At 34.7% G+C, this 20,481-nt stretch overlaps 2 protein-coding genes across 5 annotated transcripts; one reads left to right on the plus strand and one right to left on the minus strand.

The window, feature by feature from the left end:
• Window positions 1-252: 252 nt before the first annotated feature.
• Window positions 253-6,378, minus strand: LOC134255650 (U2 small nuclear ribonucleoprotein auxiliary factor 35 kDa subunit-related protein 2-like). The gene is made up of 10 exons (XM_062738170.1): window positions 6,304-6,378; window positions 5,627-5,718; window positions 3,723-3,928; window positions 3,506-3,589; window positions 2,788-2,826; window positions 2,347-2,447; window positions 2,109-2,218; window positions 1,746-1,908; window positions 1,410-1,519; window positions 253-1,072 (listed from the first exon to the last, which is right to left on the minus strand). The coding sequence occupies exons 1-10, from the start codon at window positions 6,363-6,365 to the stop codon at window positions 270-272; spliced, it is 1,770 nt and encodes a 589-aa protein (XP_062594154.1). The 5' UTR covers window positions 6,366-6,378; the 3' UTR covers window positions 253-269.
• Window positions 6,379-6,435: 57 nt separating this feature from the next.
• On the plus strand, window positions 6,436-12,609 carry LOC134255651 (motile sperm domain-containing protein 1-like). Of its 4 annotated transcripts, none has more exons than XM_062738173.1 (8): window positions 6,436-6,590; window positions 6,996-7,200; window positions 7,493-7,568; window positions 7,846-7,940; window positions 8,248-8,367; window positions 8,953-8,979; window positions 10,951-11,097; window positions 11,817-12,609. In XM_062738173.1, exons 2-8 carry the CDS (start codon window positions 7,053-7,055, stop codon window positions 11,846-11,848), a joined length of 645 nt encoding a protein of 214 aa, XP_062594157.1. In that variant the 5' UTR covers window positions 6,436-6,590; window positions 6,996-7,052; the 3' UTR covers window positions 11,849-12,609. The 4 variants fall into 4 exon arrangements, with proteins under 4 accessions (XP_062594157.1, XP_062594155.1, XP_062594158.1 ...); XM_062738171.1 differs by lacking the exon at window positions 8,953-8,979 and adding an exon at window positions 9,321-9,345 and having other exon boundaries at window positions 10,796-11,097; XM_062738174.1 differs by lacking the exon at window positions 8,953-8,979 and adding an exon at window positions 9,603-9,629.
• Window positions 12,610-20,481: the final 7,872 nt, after the last annotated feature.

Below are 20,481 nucleotides of genomic sequence, written 5' to 3' on the forward strand. Positions count from 1 at the left end.
AAAATGCATTGTAAAAGCTCAAAGGCTTATTGAAAAAGATACAGTCTGGAATGAAAGTACTACATCCCGACAGAATGACATACAGATCCAAATTAATACCCCCATTTCGGTGTGAAAGTGGGGGAGAAAAGTGCCTCAATGCTGAGTTTATACTAATCTGCCCCATATGTGTTGCAGATAATGTATTGGTTCTCTATGCTTCCTGCCCCTTTACTCTCTTTTAAGAAAATAAGAGCAAGAAAACTAAAACTATTAAAATGATCAAAATTTTAATTGCTTTCTTCAGAAACAGAGAATGATGATTTTTTATGCTTGTGTTTTTTGTGTTTTTTATGTTTCTTTTTCACAGAATGCTCCAAAGAGTTGGATGTTGGTGAAGGACTCCTGTCAATATGTGTGGTGTCTTTAAAATCACTGTCCTTGGAAATGTTGCTTTCATCCTTGTAATCCATTCCATTAGAATTTGTCACAGAATTAATTTTTGAATTGTCTTCAGAAATTTCCTCACTATCTTCCTTGGCTGCAGATTCCTGATTATCAGTGTTAATTCTAGATCCTGACTTTGATCTCTTTTTCCTTTTTTTCTGTTTCCTTGACCTGCTCTTTGATCTGCTTCTGGACTTTGAATCTTTTCTATGTTGTCTGGTCTTTTTAGTCCTGCTTCCTGTTCGTTCTTCTGAATCACTTCGTGACCTTCTCTGTCTTTCTTCCTTTAACCTACTTTGGGATTTGCTTCTTGACCTTGACCTTCGTTTGTCTCTCCTTGACCTAACATAGGACCTCTCTCTAGATCTGCTTCTAGACTTTGAATACCTTGAGGATCGATGGTCATTTGAATGATATCTACTTCTATCATTGGATCTTGATCTAGACCTATTTGCCCGTCTTGACCTTGACCTCCGCCAATCTGATCGAGACCTAGATCTTGACCTGTGCCTTCTTGACCTTGTACTTTCATTTGACTTATGAAAAGCATCCATATCTGCATCCCAGAACTCATTATGTGGATTTTTAAACACATGCAAAAAGTTGCAATTTCTTCCTTTTGGGCATCTGCCACTTCCAAACAGCCCTGAAAAAAATCAATCATTAAGAAATATCAAGTTTGAAACTGTATGTCATAAAACTGAGCAGTCAACAAAGGCCCAGCTAAAAGGATTTATTGTAAGAGAGGGGGATATTTACCTAAAGGACACCACATGCCATACACATGATTAGGTTTAATATAGCATAAATATTAGTTACATGTTATTGTATTATCATAAAATACTAGGTATTGGGTAAAAATATTAGTTCATTGTAAGCAAATCCATTTTTATTATAAAAATGCTTCACTGTACTTATTTAATATGATCCTAATTATGCAGTAAATGAAAATTAAACCTCGAAAGCTTTGGTGCAGTGCTTACCACAGACAGCAGATTTCCACTTCTTAATGTCAACATACTGACATGAAACCTGCTTGCCACCATAAAATCTTCCATTCAGATTAAAGAAAGCTTCCTGAGCACTGTTTTCACTGAAATTTTTTTAGATATAGATGTAATTATATCATACATGTACCCATGAACTTTAATCTAAGTAAACACATTTTCACTGACCACAACAAGATTTACAATTTGATATAAAGTTAACAGGTGCCTAGATTTGATTATCCCTAAAATAAGTATGTTTACAACAGATTTTAGATTGCATCTAAACAATGTCCAATAGATGGGGCTCATAACTTAGAATTTCAGTGTTACCTTTTATACTGCACATAAACATTGCCCCGTAAATGGGGCTCGTAGTTATTGCAGACTTTGACTTGGATCACGGTTCCATAGTTTCTAAATTCTGGCACAATGTCGTTGTAGAATTCTTGAAAGTTTTGATATATTTCTCCTTCTTCATACTCCAAGGTCACGTCTATAACAACAAAATAAAATGTTTATCAACTCAGAATCAAATCTGCTTTTAAAGTAATGCAATCTGAAGAACTTGATGGAACTAATATATCCTTTCAAAGAAATATGTTCACTCTGGATCACAATACTCATTTCCATCCTACCTTGGTTAATACATGTATATAGATTTACTCAATCTCCGAGTCACTGGCAAAAACTTACCTGTAGTGTCAAGGTCATCCTTCAGTCCTTGCTCCAGCTCAAAGTGATTGTACATGTTGGTAAACAGCAAGGTGTTACTTATATCAGGCTGAGGGTGGCCTCTAGAACACCTTTATAGAAAACCCACATTTATAAAGTAAAATCGGGGTTATAGAGAACTCATCAATATATAAATGTACTATCAATCTATGAATATTGAACATAGAGACATTCTTTCAAAGTTAATAAATCTCAGTACCTATCACCAAATCTGCACGCCCCGGTTTTAGAAAAGAACATGCAGGTTTCCCTCTCTTTGCCTGGTAAGAGAGTGGCAATGGGGTTGTGCCAGGGTTCCTCCTGTAATGTACAATATTCAGTGATAGAATTGAATGTAAGTTCAAAAGAGCAATAGTTATACTAATATGAAAGGAAAATATCCATTCAATGAAATAAACTGCGTATGTAAAATGGGAACATGTTGACTTAACAACTCTCTAAAACCCAAATCCCCTTCATCAATTTATATAGACTGTATGTATATAGGTTCCTTAAATTTACAAAATTATTTTTTCAGATAGGGATGGATCATACTGAAGATTTGTTTCAGAATTTGTGAGAATTTAAATCCAATTTGGGTGAATCATTTCATTCATGCTAAATTACGACTACGGTAATCTACCATGATTGACTCCCTTACCTTGTTTTCATTGGCTGTGGCTTCCTTCAGGAGTTCATCCTACAATATAGTATCATGGCCAACACGTATCAGCATCTGATACTCAAGGTTAAGTATCTAAAACATTCTTCAAATATCAGACATATTTCATAGATGAATATTCTACTATGCTGCACAAATAACAATGTGAGAATAAAGCTTTCAAAAGATGGAACCTTTGAAACAAACAAAATGAATGAATGATTAAATGACTGTTCAAGAACTTCTTACTTTTCTACAAGAATACTAGAAAATAATTGCTGCTAGAGAAATATAAGAGAAAAATTCACAAACTTGATTGTAAATAAAAAAGATACATATTTAATGGCAACCACACGGAGCAGTCCTCATCTTTCTGGCAGTAATTTTGTTAAGGATAAAATTTGACAATGTTTCTATATTCATATTAATAAAAAGGCCCATAGGCCACAACACTCACCTTTGGAATTTGAAACACATTACTGTGCCTTTTTACCTCAAAGTAATTTCAACAAGCTCAATTAACTTTAATTTAAAGTACATTGCATCATCCAAAACCAACGGTCAATCTTGCATATGCGAGATTGACTATGGGTTTCCAACGATGAGTATACATTGCCAAAAAAAATCCTTGGAAACCAATTATACAAAAAAAGTTAAACCAGCTGGAGGTTTTCCTAAGATAAATCAACAGAGGATATCTTGTTACTGGCCCCATCACCTGCTTCTCTTTCTTCTTTTCTTTCAATTCTTCTTCCTCTTTCTCTTTTCTCTGTCTTTCTTCCCATTCCTCCTTAATTTTTTTCTACAACAAAAAAGATTTTGTGCAACACTAACAAGAACCATACACAGTGTATCTGAAATATAACTATTTCCTCTGTTTACTATTGTTGTTTACTGATATTGACCTAATGATCTTTTGACCTTTTTGCTCTCACCTCCGTTTCTATTCTTTTTTCCTTTTCCTTAGTCTCCCGTTCCTTTTGGATCCTCCACTCCTCCTGTGCCAATCTCTCCTTCTCCAGCCATACCTTATGGAGATAGGCCCTTTCGGCTTCATCACGCTGCTCTTGTAACAACTCATACTCCTCTTTTTCTTTCAACATTTTCTGATAAGATGCTGAGCTTTCTCTTTGTTTTTCCTCTGGAAAGAAATGTACACACTTCTCAGGATTTTCCCTTTACTTCAAAATAAAGGTTTAGAGATCAGTTGTAACAGGCTAGGGTCTGAAGTTCTTTGCTGACTTTACAACAATTAAATTTTGGTCTCTTTATTTCAAAGCAGCATTTCTTCAATACTTGATATCGCGATTACTTAACTTAGCGGAACTCTTTCGCGAAGGAGGTAGGAATCGTCTCTTGGGTGGGGGCAATGTGCTATTCAATACAATGCAAGATCAATCATTGTAGCATTCATAAGGACAGATAAGTAAAAAATCCTAGTGGAATACCTCGCTAAACAGTTGCTGAACCAGCGTAATATATTTTTGAGAGGAGCCAATCCTAAATTGTCCAATTTTTAGCGATATTTTTAATTAAGCGGACTCATCTCGTTAAATTTTCATTGAAAATCGTCACATTTTTAAGCAGATAAAATATTCTAAACTTTCCTTATTTGACAATCTACTATTTGGAGTTCAATATCTGGCAAAACGTCGTGATTTCGGCATTAAATTGTTCGAATCATTCGATTGTCACTACTGTAAACAATGTCATTTGCCCCCAGAAATGTAGACTTTTCTCGACTCCCCCGCAAAAGAGCGGTAGTAAGTTAGATAACTGCGAGGTACTCATTGGTAGTCCCGATATAACGTATTGAAGCGGTCAATTTGGCCAATAGCCAGTTCTTCGGGAAAACGCTGCTTCTAAGAAAATTAAACTTAATATACAATATTTAATATAAATTTATAAATAGTAAATTTGATTTCAAGTCAGTTGTTTCTGTCCAAAGTATTACAAGCTTTGCCCAAATTTCAAAAAGCCTTTTGCTCTTAAATTACAAACTCTCTAAATGCAATATTTTTGGAACATCTTAAGGGGCCGACTATAGTTTTATTGTGTGAAAATTACAATAGTGAAACTGTTCATTTTTATACCATATATAACTTACATTAGCTTCAGTGTACATGCAAAGTTCGGGAGAAATCTACCGTCCAGGTATTTTTGAGGGACTGTCTCAAAATACAGGTACATTTACTATAGGATTATATAGGAAAATGCCAATTTTCAGCACTTTAAAGCAAATTATACAAATACTACAATAGACATTTTGTTCAAACTATAATATTTGATGAGTAATACTATACTATACAATATATGTAAGAAACACAAAATTCTACCGTCTTGTTACCATCTTGCATTTCGAAATGCTAAATATTAGCAAATTTTACTATTTTATAGAGTATTATAAAATATGACGTATAAATGGATTCACATGAAAACATAATTAAAAATATTGGAGATATTCTCAAATTTTCATGTTTTAAATTTCAAGAGCGTATGTTTATTATAAACTTTTTCTTTAATAATATTTTTATTATCCCTTTCTTTAAGAGCTACAGATTATCATAACGTCAAAAACACATTGCAACGACGTCAACCTACCTATCAATTGAAAAATCGGTTAAAGAATCAGTTATATCAAATTGTAATTACATTTTTATACCTATAATTTCTTAATTCTGTTTAATTTTAATAATTTAGCAAAAAAAATTGCATTAAAACAGTAAATACGCATCATTTTACTATGATGCACGAAATATTGCGCAATGGAAACTATAGACGGCCCCCTTAAGGCAAAATAATTTTTTTCATTTGATTGTGTATAAAATTCAAAAGTAACCTTCGTCTATTTCCTGTTGGCGTTTTCTGGCTTCTTCCTGTCTTTTCAGCTTCCTCTTCGCTTTTTTGTGAAGAGCTTTCCATTTTTTGTGACTGCAACAGTACAAAATAATTTGATTTTTTAAAAATCATTTGATTTTCTTTATGAAAACAAAGCATTTTAATGTTTATATGTTGACGGTGCAACCTAATTAAAAGGGATGGTGCAGTTTCTTATTCAGTTTTGTCATGTTTGTCAAACCACACGGCATTTCGACATTTGGTACATGACATTTGCTGAATCACGACATCAGTTGCATTACCAAACTGAAACCTGAATGGTGCTGATTTTAATGAAGAACCGTTTTATTGACTATTTGCCTGTAATATATCCATTAAATCAAAGCAAGTTAATTTTATTTATTGTTGAACAATTGTTGTTTTTCTTTCTTTTTTCCGCAGTTGAGTTACTCTGGACCAACAATGCATCCCTAGTTAAAACTACAAAATTCCATAGGTCTATGAAGTTCAAATTATATTTCGAATGAATCTTTACTAGGCCAATATCAAATCATTAGTCTAACGGGTTAGTGCGGTGACATGCAAAAATTCGGGCCTTTCTACTCATCTTGCTAATAGTACTCAATGAAATATTTCAAATCAGAGACCCAAATATATAGGCCTCTTTGTTTCTGATACCTCAATTTGATCTGAGCTTGGTTTACGTCTGCTTTCTGCGTAACATTTTCACTGCAATGCATTTTTCACTCAGTCTCATCGGTCATCATGCTTCTAAAATCTGTGTCAAATAAATGCTTTGCTTCAAACGTTTCTGCAACGCAGATTAATTCCTGCACAACCTTTGGTGACGTTTTTCTCAAAACAGAATAGAAGACGACAACACAGCTGATGAGATCTGTGCCAAAATTAGAACAGATTATTATTTCTTTGTTCTGGGAGTTTTAAATTTGTGGTTCTACGGAAAGGTTGTGATTTGTTTGTTTATTCATTGATATACTAGGGAATTTTTTACATAAGATATGCAAGATATCTTCCATTGATTATTCACAGTAAATACAGATGATATTGATACCAACAGATCAACATTGCATAATATGCGTTTGTTTATCATATTTAATTTTCATAGGAACGTCATTGTAACTTGCTGATCACCATGCTTTAATTGCTTCTTAGGACATATCTATAAAGTAATAATTCAATGGATATTATATTTTCTTATGTTTGACTAAAAATTGCTGAAAATTAATATGATGTCAGTCATCAACAGTAGCCTAGTGTAATTGTATATACCATGATTTCACTCAAAGCTGTTTTGTAATCTTAAATTTTTATGTCTGTTCCTTGATGTAGGTTTTCGTTTTTTCCTGTAGAGGTGGTATGAGGGAGTGGTTGATGTGTACGGGCCGGTGTGAGCAGCTAGTGATCCAATGCTAAGACAGCCCCCTCAGTCCTCTGATGGCAAACTGCCAGTGTTTGTGTTTCCTTCATCATTGAACTTTTACTCTGATGATCAATCCTCTCACAAGCAGGTGTTAACCCTGTACAACCCTTACGAGTTTCCACTCAAATTCAAAGGTATGCGAAATAATGAACATATTCACCTATTGTGACTGTATTCATTAAGAATATACATGCATGTAATTCACCTACATGTATATGACGATCATTGAATGTCAAGACTTTTTAAATAGTGTATGACATAAAATGACACAAATACATGTACTTGATGTATAATAATTTTTAACTCTTTGTATGAGTTCTATCCTGAAGCCTTTGAAAGGGGACAGAAAATAATACACAATGAGTTAGATAAAAGTCTTTCTTGAAATCAGACTAAAATTCATAGTAATAGTAACATTTATTACAGTTTTATGCACTTCTCCGAGAAAGTACACAGTGGTTGATTCTGAAGGAACTATAAGACCACATTGCTGTGTGGACATGTAAGTATACGATTTGAAGATCAACTAGTTTTTGTTTTTCATTTATTTCATTTCTCCTCGTAATAAGCCTTGTCTATATGACCTCTTTATCCTATTCAAACTCATTGGCTTGAGGAATCTTCCAGATTTCTTTCATGGATTCCCTTTTTCTGTCATGGTTTAAAAAACTTATATATTCTAAATTATGGTCATATTTAATAACTTTAATACAAATGTTTGTTTTCTTCAGGCAATTTTGATTTTTTAAATGTGTAAATAAAACTTTCAAATTTTACAGTGTTGTTCGCCATTTAGACATCTGTATCAACAATGAAGGAGTGAAAGACAAACTACGCATTCAAGTCTTTGAGCATGGCACCAAGAAAGTTATTGGTACTTAGTGTTATTTATCAGAGCTTTAGGATGAGCTAGGGGCCAAAATAATTTTTAATAAAACAGACAAATATATTCAAAACCAAAATCTTTAAATATCTGTGCATCTTAAATTATCATTCTGTGAATGTTTAAATGAAGATAACTGATTTTAACATTAATGTTTAAGTCAGATTTATGATTGTTTTTCTTATATACACATACATACACATAATATACACATTTACAACTTAGCATCAGTGAAGTTGTGAGAATAACAATTGGTAATCGATTCTCCCTTGGTGCTCATTACTCTTGAAATATACAGGTAAAAAAGACATTGTGGCAGTGCTGCTACCTAAAAAAGAACCCTCCCAACAACCTGAGGACAATTTCCATTCACTGACTGCATCTGCTTCACAAGAACCCCAAGGGACACCCAGTAGAGGTAAAACATATACTGTAAACCAACTTTTGTTTGTGACAACTATATTTTGTGATTTACTAGGAATAAACTTGTTTGCGACAATTAATTTTCACGATCATGCCTTTTTTTTTAATCTGTAGTTATTAGACACAGCTATATTAAGGAGCGGTTCACGGCGACAAATGTTTATGATGACGAGGCTCTCGCAAACCTCGAGAAAATTTCTTGCATGATTATAAAAGTTGGTTTACAGTAGTCATAGGCTACAGAAAATTTAATTGCTTCAGAGATGATCATGAGCAGTTTTAGTTTTAAATCATAATCCAAAGCTACATGTACTGCTGTGCAGTACTAGCAGTACTGCTGTGTTTGTTGTTTTAGCTATAAGACAGGAGGGATGAGGGGGAGGTCCCAGTCTGATTGTGATCTTTACTGCTGTGTTTGTTGTTTTAGCTATAAGACAGGAGGGGAGAGGGGGAGGAGGAGGAGGCCCAAGTCTGATTGTGATGTTTACTGCTGTGTTTGTTGTTTGAGCTATAAGACAGGAGGGGAGGGGGGGAGGTCCCAGTCTGATTGTGATGTTTACTGCTGTGTTTGTTGTTTGAGCTATAAGACAGGAGGGGAGAGGTGGAGGTCCCAGTCTGGTTGTGATCTTTACTGCTGTGTTTGTTGTTTTAGCTATAAGACAGGAGGGGAGAGGGGAAGGTCCCAGTCTGATTGTAATGTTTACTACTGGGTTTGTTGTTTTAGTTATAAGACAGGAGGGGAGAGGGGGGGGGGGGGGGGTCCCAGTCTGATTGTGTTCTTTACTACTATGTTTGTTGTTTTAGCTTTAAGACAGAAGGGGAGAGGGGAAGGTCCCAGTCTGGTTGTGATCTTTCCTGCTGTGTTTGTTGTTCTAGTTATAAGACAGGAGGGGAGAGGGGGAGGTCCCAGTCTGATTGTGATCTTTACTGCTGTGTTTGTTGTTTGAGCTATAAGACAGGAGGGGAGAGGGGGGTCCCAGTCTGATTATGACCTTTACTATTGTGTTTGTTGTTTAGTTAGAAGACAGGAGGGGAGAGGAGAAGGTCCCAATCTGATTGTGATCTTTACTGCTGTGTTTGTTTTTTTTGCTATAAAGCAGGAGGGGAGAGAGGAGGTCCCAGTCTGATTGTGACCTTTACTATTGTGTTTGTTGTTTTAGCTATAAGACAGGAGGAGAGAGGGGGGTCCCAGTCTGATTGTGATGTTTACTGCTGTGTTTGTTGTTTTAGTTATAAGACAGGAGGGGAGAGGTGGAGGTCCCAAACTAATTGTGATCTTTACTGCTGTGTTTGTTGTTTTAGCTATAAGACAGGAGGGGAGAGGTGGAGGAGGAGATCCCAGTCTGATTGTGATCTTTACTGCTGTGTTTGTTGTTTTAGCTATAAGACAGGAGGGGAGAGGTGGAGGAGGAGATCCCAGTCTGATTGTGATCTTTACTGCTGTTAAGGTTGGTTTAGGTATAAGACAGGAGGGGGAGTGGGAGGTCCCAGGCTGGTTGTGATATTTACTGCTGTGTTTGTTGTTTTAGTTATAAGACAGGAGGGGGAGGGGGAGGTCCCAGGCTGGTTGTGATGTTTACTGCTGTGTTTGTTGTTTTAGCTATTAGAGAGGAGGGGAGTGTTGGAGGAGGAGATCCCAGTCTGATTGTGATCTTTACTGCTGTGTTTGTTGTTTTAGCTATAAGACAGGAGGGGAGAGGTGGAGGAGGAGATCCCAGTCTGATTGTGATCTTTACTGCTGTGTTTGTTGTTTTAGCTATAAGACAGGAGGGGAGAGGTGGAGGAGGAGATCCCAGTCTGATTGTGATCTTTACTGCTGTGTTTGTTGTTTTAGTTATAAGACAGGAGGGGGAGGGGGAGGTCCCAGGCTGGTTGTGATATTTACTGCTGTGTTTGTTGTTTTAGTTATAAGACAGGAGGGGGAGGGGGAGGTCCCAGGCTGGTTGTGATGTTTACTGCTGTGTTTGTTGTTTTAGCTATAAGACAGGAGTAGAGAGGGGGAGGTCCCAAACTAATTGTGATCTTTACTGCTGTGTTTGTTGTTTTAGCTATAAGACAGGAGGGGAGAGGGGGAGGTCCCAGTCTGATTGTGATCTTTACTGCTGTGTTTGTTGTTTTAGCTATAAGACAGGAGGGGAGAGGGGGAAGTTATAGTCTGATTATGATCTATACTGCTGTGTTTGTTGTTTTAGTTATAAGACAGAAGAGAAGAGGAAAGGGGGAAGTTACAGTCTGATTGTGATGTTTACTGCTGCGTTTGTTGTTTTAGCTATAAGACAGGGGGGAGAGGGGGAGGGGGAGGTCCCAGTCTGATTTTGATCTGTTGTTTTAGCTATAAGCCAGGAGGGGAGAGGGGGAGGTCCCAATCTGATTGTGATTTTTACTGCTGTGTTTGTTGTTTTAGCTATAAGACAGGAGGGGAGGGGAGGAGGTCCCAGTCTGATTGTGATTTTTACTGCTGTGTTTGTTGTTTTAGCTATAAGACAGGAGGGGAGGGGAGGAGGTCCCAGTCTGATTGTGATGTTTACTGCTGTGTTTGTTGTTTTAGCTATAAGACAGGAGGGGAGAGGGGGAGGAGGAGGAGGCCCAAGTCTGATTGTAATTTGTACTGCTGTTTCCTGTATCCTGGCCCTAATGCTGCCTTTGAGTGGTGACACAGAGAGCAGGTTACCAGATTATCTTCACCTGACAGTGAACCAGAAAATGATTGCAGCATATATTCTAGGTAAATTAGTCATTGAAATGTCTATTCTAAAATTTTGGTAAAATTAGGGAATAACTATCTTATAATTTGGTATTTGCGACCGTTAATGCTGATTTAACGGTCGCAAACTGCCAGTTTTACCGGTGACGCGTAAGCGGAGCCGGTAAACCAGATGTTTGCGACCGTTAAATCTGCATTAACGGTCGCAAATACCAAATTAGAAGTTTAGTTATTCCCATTCTAATGCAATCCATGCATTTTGTTTGTTGTTTATGTCTTATTTTGTTGAATTTTGTTACATGAAATACGTCACGGAGCATTGTATTTTTGCGTTGCTCTATTATGACGTCACAATGAAAAAGCTTTCACGCTCGTTAATGCTCGTTTTACTGCTTCAAACATCAGTGCATTAGCCAATCAAAGAGTGTTTTACAAAACAATTGCATTAGAATGTTTACTTATTTTGATGGGACCAAGTTTATTTAAATAATAAGTAATATGTCAAATTTTCGATGAAATTTTGAGAAGTTCTTTGTGTCCATTCTTTAATGGATTAAAAAAAAAGAGTAATTGTTGCTTATATAAATACTAGGCATTGATCACATAGATACATGATTCATGTTTCTTTTGAATTAATCTTCCAGAAGTTCACAGCTAGTCAGATAATTTTTCTTTGAAATTAAAAAAAGTAGTTGTTACCAGCAGATAAAGTCATAAATATTTTGTACATTATTTTACAGGTCTTGTCACCATGGTCATTTTACATGTATGACCCACCTACCAGTGTACTAACATGTAAAGTTCTATAGTAAGGTCTACCAGACCACTGATCAAGAAAAAAATAACTGCTTAATATTCCGTATGTGTAACAGTTGATTAAGAAATAGAAATAAAGCTTATTTCTTAGCAGTGCCCTGTATGTTTAACAGAATCTGTTTGCCAGCACAACTTAATGCTTTGTTTTGCCTTATTTCACATATCATAACTTATGATCCCATGATATTATGTAATACACAGAAAGACAAATTATTTTGGAGGGGAGAAATAATCAGTCCATAATCATTATTTGTAGATATGTTTGTATAGAATATTCACTGTGCTTATGTTTTATCATAGTTGTGTAGAACAAGAATTACCTCATGTTTACTTCATGTACAGAGTCAGGTCATCTGTGTTTTAAATAATTTATTTGTAGATAACTTCTTATTTGTATGTATTGCAAAGCAATGTGTAAAGTTTGCATTTGAATTTTTTAAAAACAATCATCTCTCTCATACATGTACCTGTCAACAACAGCTTCAGAAATTGATAACCTTTATTGAGTTGTACTATAAAATGTATAGGTCAAAATTGCCTTGTTTGGAAGAATGAGTTGTGTTTCTAGGATAGATATATGTATTTTAAGCATTTCATATTTGTATTTCTCGTGCATAAAAGGATTTTTTGTATTTGATCACTTACCGGTAAGCAAAATGTATTGAGTAGCATTTAAATATGATGTGTGCAATAAAAAAACAATGTGAAACAAAAACATCATTAGTTTTTGATTTGTGAATGAATGGTTAAAGAAAAATAATATACAGGAATAGTATGATGAGGGACTCGTCAAATATTTTTCTCAAGATGTATGAAAAAACATAGTAAATGCACTAAGTAGAATATCAATACAGTGCCAATGGACAAGCTTGGGATATAATATTAATCTATCTGTGTTTCATTCATGCAATGCAGGGTCTCAAGTGAGTTTTAATCCTCAATTTGGGTATATTAGGTTGATCTCTGTTAAACATGTCACATAGTGTCATGAAGTGAAGGAATATAATATTTTAAGGTCAACTGAATCACTCAGGTGACCTATTTTATGGTATCCCCCGTCCTCATTTGTTGTGAATTGATCTATATCATTCATTAGCCTAACTTTTGAAAATTTTGCAGTTTATATAAAAGTTATGAAAAGTAACGCTATTCCAATAACATTACCCTATTTACTCCTGTTAAACATCAAAGGTCTGATTCTGAATCGAAAGCAAGTCTGGAAGTGTTCCTTGATACATGTACATGTATATAATTCTAATTTGGTTTAAAAAATCCATTTAAAATGGATAAATTCCACCCATTTAGAAAAGAAAGGTCAAATCCATCGAGTGTAGTAATGTTAATCCATGTATGTATCATCACTGCGAGTTTAGACCAGGTAGGGTTTTTTATACGCCCGTCTTAAGACGGGACGTATTATGTTATAGGCTTCGTGTCCGTCTGTCTGTCCGTCTGTCCGTCCGTCCGTCTGTTAGCTTTTCTCGTGTCCGGCTCATAACTTTAATACTATAAGGCCTAGAGTTATCAAACTTTGTCAGCTGATACATCTTGGGTAGAAGGTGTGTCGCGCACAAAAAGCAGGTCGCTCTGACCTATAATTAAAAAGTTACAGCCAAATATGGAAAAATCCTGTCCGGTCCATAACTAGAAAACTATCAGACTTAGAATCATCAAACTTGGCCAGTTTATGCATCTTAGGTAGAGGGTGTGTCGCGACCTATTTCAAGGTCACTGTGACCTTTAATTGAAGTGGAATTTAAAAAAAAAATGTCTTTTTTTCTATTCATTTACACATTCAAAAAAATGTAAAACTATTGCACTAACCTTATTAGAAAAATGTTAAATCAAGAAAATACTTATTTTTTTAGCATATACTTGACAGCAATCTATAACAAATATAATGTATGTTAGAGAAATTCCACCACTCCCAGGAGTCTAATTATCAAGCACTGGTCAAGAAGAATTTTGATAACAGAAAATTACATGTCAAATTAGAGAGAAATTAATGAGTTTAGTGTGAGGAGTATAGCTGTAAGAGCATCGGTGCTATCTATATCCCTTGAGTATTGGGCCAAATGTAAGCCTGTTGGATTAAAAATAGCTCTTGTTGGCTAGCCGAAGTTTTAAAATGAATTTGATGAGATGTAATTAAAAATAATTTGATATTGCATATTAAACTATTTTGATATTACATAATATTATGAACTTAAAAATTAATTTTATGGAGGTAGGGGTGGAATCTGCATGTCCATATGAATTGCATATTAACAATTAACTGTCTGACATTAAATCTTTAAAAAAAAATCATTGATGTTTTATATGTTTTAAAAATGTTTTATGATAGATAGTGCAGATCCAATAATCTTTTGGGAGTAATGAGTAGACAAGCATCCAGTTAAAGATTAATTAATGTGTTCAATGTGGGAAGGCTAGCTGCATGTCTCTTTCATTTCTTCAGAGCATGGTCTTATCTGTATCCTTCGGGAATTAGACAGAAGAACTGTTGGTCAGTTTATATTTGATGGCCATCCTTTTATTTCCAAAATTAATTAGGTATAGATTAAGTTGTGAAGACTAATTTGATATTGTTTAATATGATAGGCATTTGGCAAGGTATTGAAATCTATGAATGATGCAATATTTGTTATAATTAATGCCTACACCACAGGAGATGGATAAACAAATTTTTTAAGGTGTGTAAAAATCATTGAAATCTTAAAATCAAGGTTGACATGATTTTCCTGCACTTTTAACTGTTTAAGATACATTGAAATTGTATTTTTTTGACGGGCGTATCATGCTGTGGCGTGGCACTTTATTGTTACTTGGGAATGAACCTGCTCTAACACTGTTACTCATCCAAAAAAAATTACGTCACATCCAGCATCAAAAGCAAGTCTGGTAGAGTCCATTCCTGGATTCATCATCCATGCAAGTTTGGTCCAGGTAGGGCCTATACTTTGCTGTGGACTTTCTCCTAAAACCACGACGCTACCATCGTCGACGCCGGGGTAATAGCATAAGCTCATATCTAATACGTTGGTGTGTGCTTAAAATTTAGAAGTATATGGATGTACTTTATTCACTTATAAACAATCTCCATCAGTATTAAACTTAAAAGATTTGAGAATTATTTTTACTTAAATGCTTTCACAGTATTAACTAATACGTGAAAAATGTAAGTCTGATCCGGCATCAGAAGTGAGATTTGTATCTTGTCCATTCTTAAATGCATGCATAATTCCATGTAGAAGTTTGGTCAAGGTAGCTAGGGTATATAATTACTGCGGTATGGACCTGCTAAAAATTTTAACCTGGTCACTCATCTGAAGAAAAGATCAGATCCAGCATCCTACGCAGGTCTGACAGTGTTCATTCATGCATCATTCTTGCAAGTTTCATCCAGGTAATGGTTATTGTTACTTAGCAATGGACCTGCTCCAAAAACCTTAACCTCAATACGCACTCATCTGTAAATGTAGGTCAGATCCAGCATCCGAAGCAGGTTCTTTAAATGTCCAATCCTATGGATGTATTATCCTTGCAAGTTTGGTTCAGACATGGCATATATAGTTACTTGGTAATAGATCCCCTCCAAAAAATCTTTCAAGACCATCTTTAAAAATTGTTTGGTTGCCCTCTCCTAAAATTGGCTAAAATCCGACTCAATCTTTTTTTTACCTCCATTCAGCAAACAATTAATTCTTTTATGTATTCTGGAAAATATATTGTAAAAATCAATCATTGAAATGGAAATGTTCCTGAGTCCGGAGAGGACACGCAAACATTATAATTAAGGTGGTCCAAGGTAGAGAATATAGGTACTTGGGAATGGACCTGCTTAAACTTTATTCTGGTCACTAATTTAGAAAGTGTAGGTCAGATTAAGCATCCAAAGCAAGTTTGTTAGTGCCCATCCCCAGATGTTTCATCTTAGGTTTGGTCCTGATAGAGCATATACATAGTTATTTAGGGAAAAGAACTGCTCCAAAAACTTTAACCTGGTCACTCATCTGGAAAATGTAGGTTAGATCCAGTATCCGAAGCAAGTTAAGTTTCTTGAGTGTCTATCCCTAAATGCATCATCCATGTAAGTTTGGTCTAGGTAGGGCTTGGGAATGGACCTGTTCCTACAACTTTAACCTGGTCTCTCATCTTGAAAATATTGGACAGATCCAGCATTTGAGTACGTCTGGTAGTGTGCATCCCTTGATACACCATCCATGTAAATTTGGTCCAGATAGGACCTACAGTTACTTTGGTATGGACCTGCTCCTAAAACTTTAATCTGGTCCCTCATCTGGAATATGTAGGTCAAATCCAGCATCTGGAGCAAGTCTGGTATTGTCCACCCTTAGATGCATCACCCATGTAAATTTGCTTAAATTTGCTTATACTTGCTTATCTTGTTATAGTTACTTTGGAATGGACTTGTTCCTAAAACTTTAACGGGACCGCGGCCGACGTCAACGCCGAGGTATCAATCTCTACTTCGTCGAGATGTGATCATTTAGCATGAAATTTTAACATGAATAACTTTGGTTTCCTTAGAAGGAAGCCATTTTCCTCCTTATTCTCATGAAAAATGATTTCATATTGTGGAATCTACATTGATCAATAAAGCTATAATCGTTTTTGAATTCAGACAACTTGTACATATAGATACTATTTTTTATGGTAAATAAGATTAATAAACTTGCCTTGATGTTATTATCTCAGGGTCAGTAATTTGAACAAACATTATAACACTTCGGTTTGCAATGTTTGTCTTTTAATAGATTCACTGAAATATGGAGATATTCGAACAGTATTCAAATTCAAAAGTGCATTCAAACAATTCAAATTGAGAGAAGAGTAAACATGGACCTCTAAAACATCAGAGGTGAGATCGGGTGCCATGTATTAGTAAATATTTTTGCTATAAAAGCACTGCAAAAGCAGCAGACCTCAGCAGAAATCTGAGAAGAAACAGAGAAGGTAAATATTAAGAGAGTAATAATAGAGAGAAGAAGTATTTCTAAACAAGCAAATTCAAAGAATTGTGGTCCCCCGCTTTCGGTGTCTTTGTGGGTGAGATGTTATTTTTATGACATATTGTGTGTAATACGAACATCCTATCATATGTCATTTATTTAGAAAGTAACACTGAAGTTGATTTTTTTGAAGGATGAAAACCCTAATCCTGACCGTTAAAAAGTTATGGCCAAAGTAAAAAGTTTTTTAAAAGTAGATCAAGATCAAAGGGTCAAAGTTGTTGATATCCAATGAAAAGTTTTCTCACAAGGATTACATATGTGAAGTATGAAAGCCCTAGCCCTTACTGTTCAAAATTTATGGTCAAGGTTAAAGTTTTTTCATAAGTACATAAATCTTTAAGGTCAAGGTCAAAAGGTCAAAGTTGTTGAAATCCAATGAAAGGACTTGCCACAAAGAATACATATGTAAAATATAAAAGTCCTAGTATCTACCGTTCAAAAGTTGTGACCAAAGTTAAATTATTTTTAAAAAGTAGTTAAAACTCCAATGTCAAGGTCAAAGGGTAAAAGTTATTGGTATCCAATGAACGGTTTTCTCAAAAGGATCACATATGTGAAGTACAAAAGCCCTAGTCCTCACCGTTCAAAAGTTATGGTCAAGGTTAAAGTTTTTTCATAAGTAAATAAATCTCCAAGGTCAAGGTCAAAAGGTCAAGGTTGTTGGTATCCAATGAAATGTCTTGCCACAAGGAATACATATGTGAAATATAAAAGTCCTAGTATCTACTGTTTAAAAGTTGTAACCAAGGTTAAAGTTTTTAAAATGTAATTAAAACTCTAAGGTCAAGGTCAAAGGGCAAAAGTTATTGGTATCCAATGAAATGTCTTCTCACAAGGATTACATATGTGAAGTACGAAAGCCTTCGTCCTCACCGTTCAAAAGTTATGGTCAAGGTTAAAGTTTTTTCATAAGTACGTAAATCTCCAAAATCAAGGTCAAAAGGTCAAGATTGTTGTTATCCAATGAAAGGTTTTGCCACAAACAATACATATGTGAAATATGAAAGTCCTAGTACCTACTATTAAAAAGTTATGGCCAAAGTAGAAGTTTGGAATTTTTGTGTAAAAGTGGGTCAAACTCCAAGGTCAAGGTCAAAAGGTCAAATTTGGTGGTACCCAAAGAAAGGTCTTGTCACAAAGAATACACATGTGAAATATGAAAGTCATAGCTCCATTAAATCAAAAGTTATGGGCAAGGTTAAAGTTTTCGTGACGGACAGACTGACGGACGGACTGACGGACAGACAGACAGACGAATGAGATTTAATGTCCCCTCGCTTTCGCGAAAGCGGGGGACAAAAAGACTAGGTTCAAGTCATAGGACCTGTGAAAAGTAAACCAAAGGTGCTTGAAGAAATGTTCAAATACTCTACGAACTTAGATAACGGCTAAACAATAAATGAACAATTAAGAAAAATCATTGTAAATAATATTGATTCAAAACATTATTTATAAGGTCAACTTGTGCCATGGGGAAATATATAAATTCTGCTCCCTATATATGAATACAAAAAAAATTGCTAATAACGCGGTGCATCTTACCCAAGCCCGCGAAGGGAATTTCGAATGATCGTTGGAAAACTTGATTCCAAAAAAAAAAACTTTTGGCATACTTGTGAGTACAATCAGAATGTTTTAAACAAAAATCTCAAATTAACCAGTGACGATGTAAGTTTAAACAAGACAAGAAAAAGACAATCTAAGTAATATCAAAAAGCAAATGCACATGATGTCAAATGGCTGTATAAAAAGTTTAAAAAGTCATGCGTTTTGATGCTATTGATTTCGGAAAAAAAATCCATTTTCAAAATTATAATGTTCCATGGAATTTAAAAAATTTGAAATAAAATCTGTCATCGAAGACGTTGAAATTAAATAATCTATCCTAAACTGAAAAGAAAATAAGTTATATTTTGGCCTCTGATGCTGCACACGTTCCGGAAAAGGGATTCACGTATTATTAAGAATACTCTTTTTTCAAAAATAGCATAGATACAATCACTGTAAAACTGAAAATTGGAAGTAGCTGTCTCATACAAGTTAATTCAACTCTTGGCCTCAAGAAAAATACATTTTAAAGAATATTAGACTTTTTGAATGTACAAAGTAGTTACTGTTTAGTTATAGTAAGTTTGCTGCCAGATAGTATTATTATTTTAGAACCTTATTTTATAATGAAGTTTTAAAGAAGGATGAACCGTACGAAGAGATATCAATCAAGGATTAATAAAACACTATGTGTGTTTTCATTATAACATTTTCTCTAACGTTGCCCTTTTTTCATACATTTGCTCAATTTTATTATGTTTCAATCATTTAGAAATAGTCATTTTTTTCTTTGTAAAAATTAATTTATCTAATCATTTTTCCATTGTTTATAAATTTTAATAAAAATATGGAGTAGTATATAGATAACCAATGTTCATCAAGATGGGAAAGGGTATACGATGGTGCAATATATCCACAAGTTGTGTACAGTATCTTGTGAGATAACAGTTTGCCATAAAATCATTTGATAAAAGTATACAAAGATAAATCCTTCAGTTCATACTCTATAATATGTATGTATTTATGTGTATACATTTACATGTTTGCTTATAATTTTTATTTGTAATGATTTGGATTATGCCCTCTCTTAGAAAGTCTAATTTAGAACTTATTTGAGACATATTTCCCCCGGCACCCGAACGTTCGATGTCAAAACACATTTGCAAGGCAATTTCCGTTGGAACGATATTCCTTTGGGGTAAGTAATAAAAAAATTAAATGCTATTAAAATCCTTAATGGGAATTAAAATGAGAGATTCAAATATTGAAAGAAAAAATTAATTTTGTTAACGTTTTAATAATATACGAGGGTCATTCAAAAAATACGTAGACAATGTTCCTCCTTATCATACTATTTTTACAAGATTAAAGATCAGCATACTTTCATATGTAAAAACATTTTATTTTTTCGATGTGTGAAGTTCATTCCATTTGATTAAATGGAAGTCGTGTTAGCCAACTTTTAAAGCAACATGATTTGTCACCACGAAGCACGGTTAATGACAAATGCAACGTCCAAAACATTAACATAGTGAAAGATTCATAAATTGACTCTGTCTTTTAACTTCATACGCGGTTTGTAGCGTCTTCCACATTCATATAATTTAATTCTGGTTGTAACGCTGTATTTGATTGGATAAAAAATTTACTTCATATCGTATAAAATGGGTTGCCTACGTCACAATGACTTACGTCAAAAACGTATCAATCCGCCAGACGTTACATTCAAATTTTGTACAAATTGAAGTCAATTTGTTTGAACAATCATCTTTTTTTCTTACATCAAATGAATGAAAATTGAATTATAAGCAATGAATTTAATAGCTACCCATTTTATACGGTATAAACTGGGTTGGAACAGTTTACGCTTTTTTATAAACCGCTTCGCGGTTTATAAAGCGTAAACTGCCCCAACCGTATTTATACCGTATAAAATGGGTACAAACTGCCCCAACCGTATTTATACCGTGTAAAATGGGTAGCTATTAAATTCATTCCTTAAATA

Source organism: Saccostrea cucullata, unplaced genomic scaffold (genome assembly GCF_032062105.1).
Source record: "Saccostrea cucullata isolate Sc308-1 unplaced genomic scaffold, CSIRO_AGI_Scuc_v1 ctg2383, whole genome shotgun sequence".
Taxonomy (NCBI): Eukaryota; Metazoa; Mollusca; class Bivalvia; order Ostreida; family Ostreidae; genus Saccostrea; species Saccostrea cuccullata.

Coding starts and splice junctions, on each gene's coding strand:
- LOC134255651 (XM_062738171.1), top strand. CDS start 7,053: ATGCTAAGACAGCCCCCTCAGTCCTCTGATGGCAAACTGCCAGTGTTT. Junction 7,569..7,845: donor CCACATTGCTGTGTGGACAT/GTAAGTATACGA, acceptor CAAATTTTACAG/TGTTGTTCGCCATTTAGACA. Junction 7,941..8,247: donor TGGCACCAAGAAAGTTATTG/GTACTTAGTGTT, acceptor TGAAATATACAG/GTAAAAAAGACATTGTGGCA.
- LOC134255650 (XM_062738170.1), bottom strand. CDS start 6,365: ATGCATTGCAGTGAAAATGTTACGCAGAAAGCAGACGTAAACCAAGCT. Junction 3,590..3,722: donor AAAAAAGAATAGAAACGGAG/GTGAGAGCAAAA, acceptor TTTTTGTTGTAG/AAAAAAATTAAGGAGGAATG. Junction 1,520..1,745: donor GTTTATGTGCAGTATAAAAG/GTAACACTGAAA, acceptor AAAAAATTTCAG/TGAAAACAGTGCTCAGGAAG.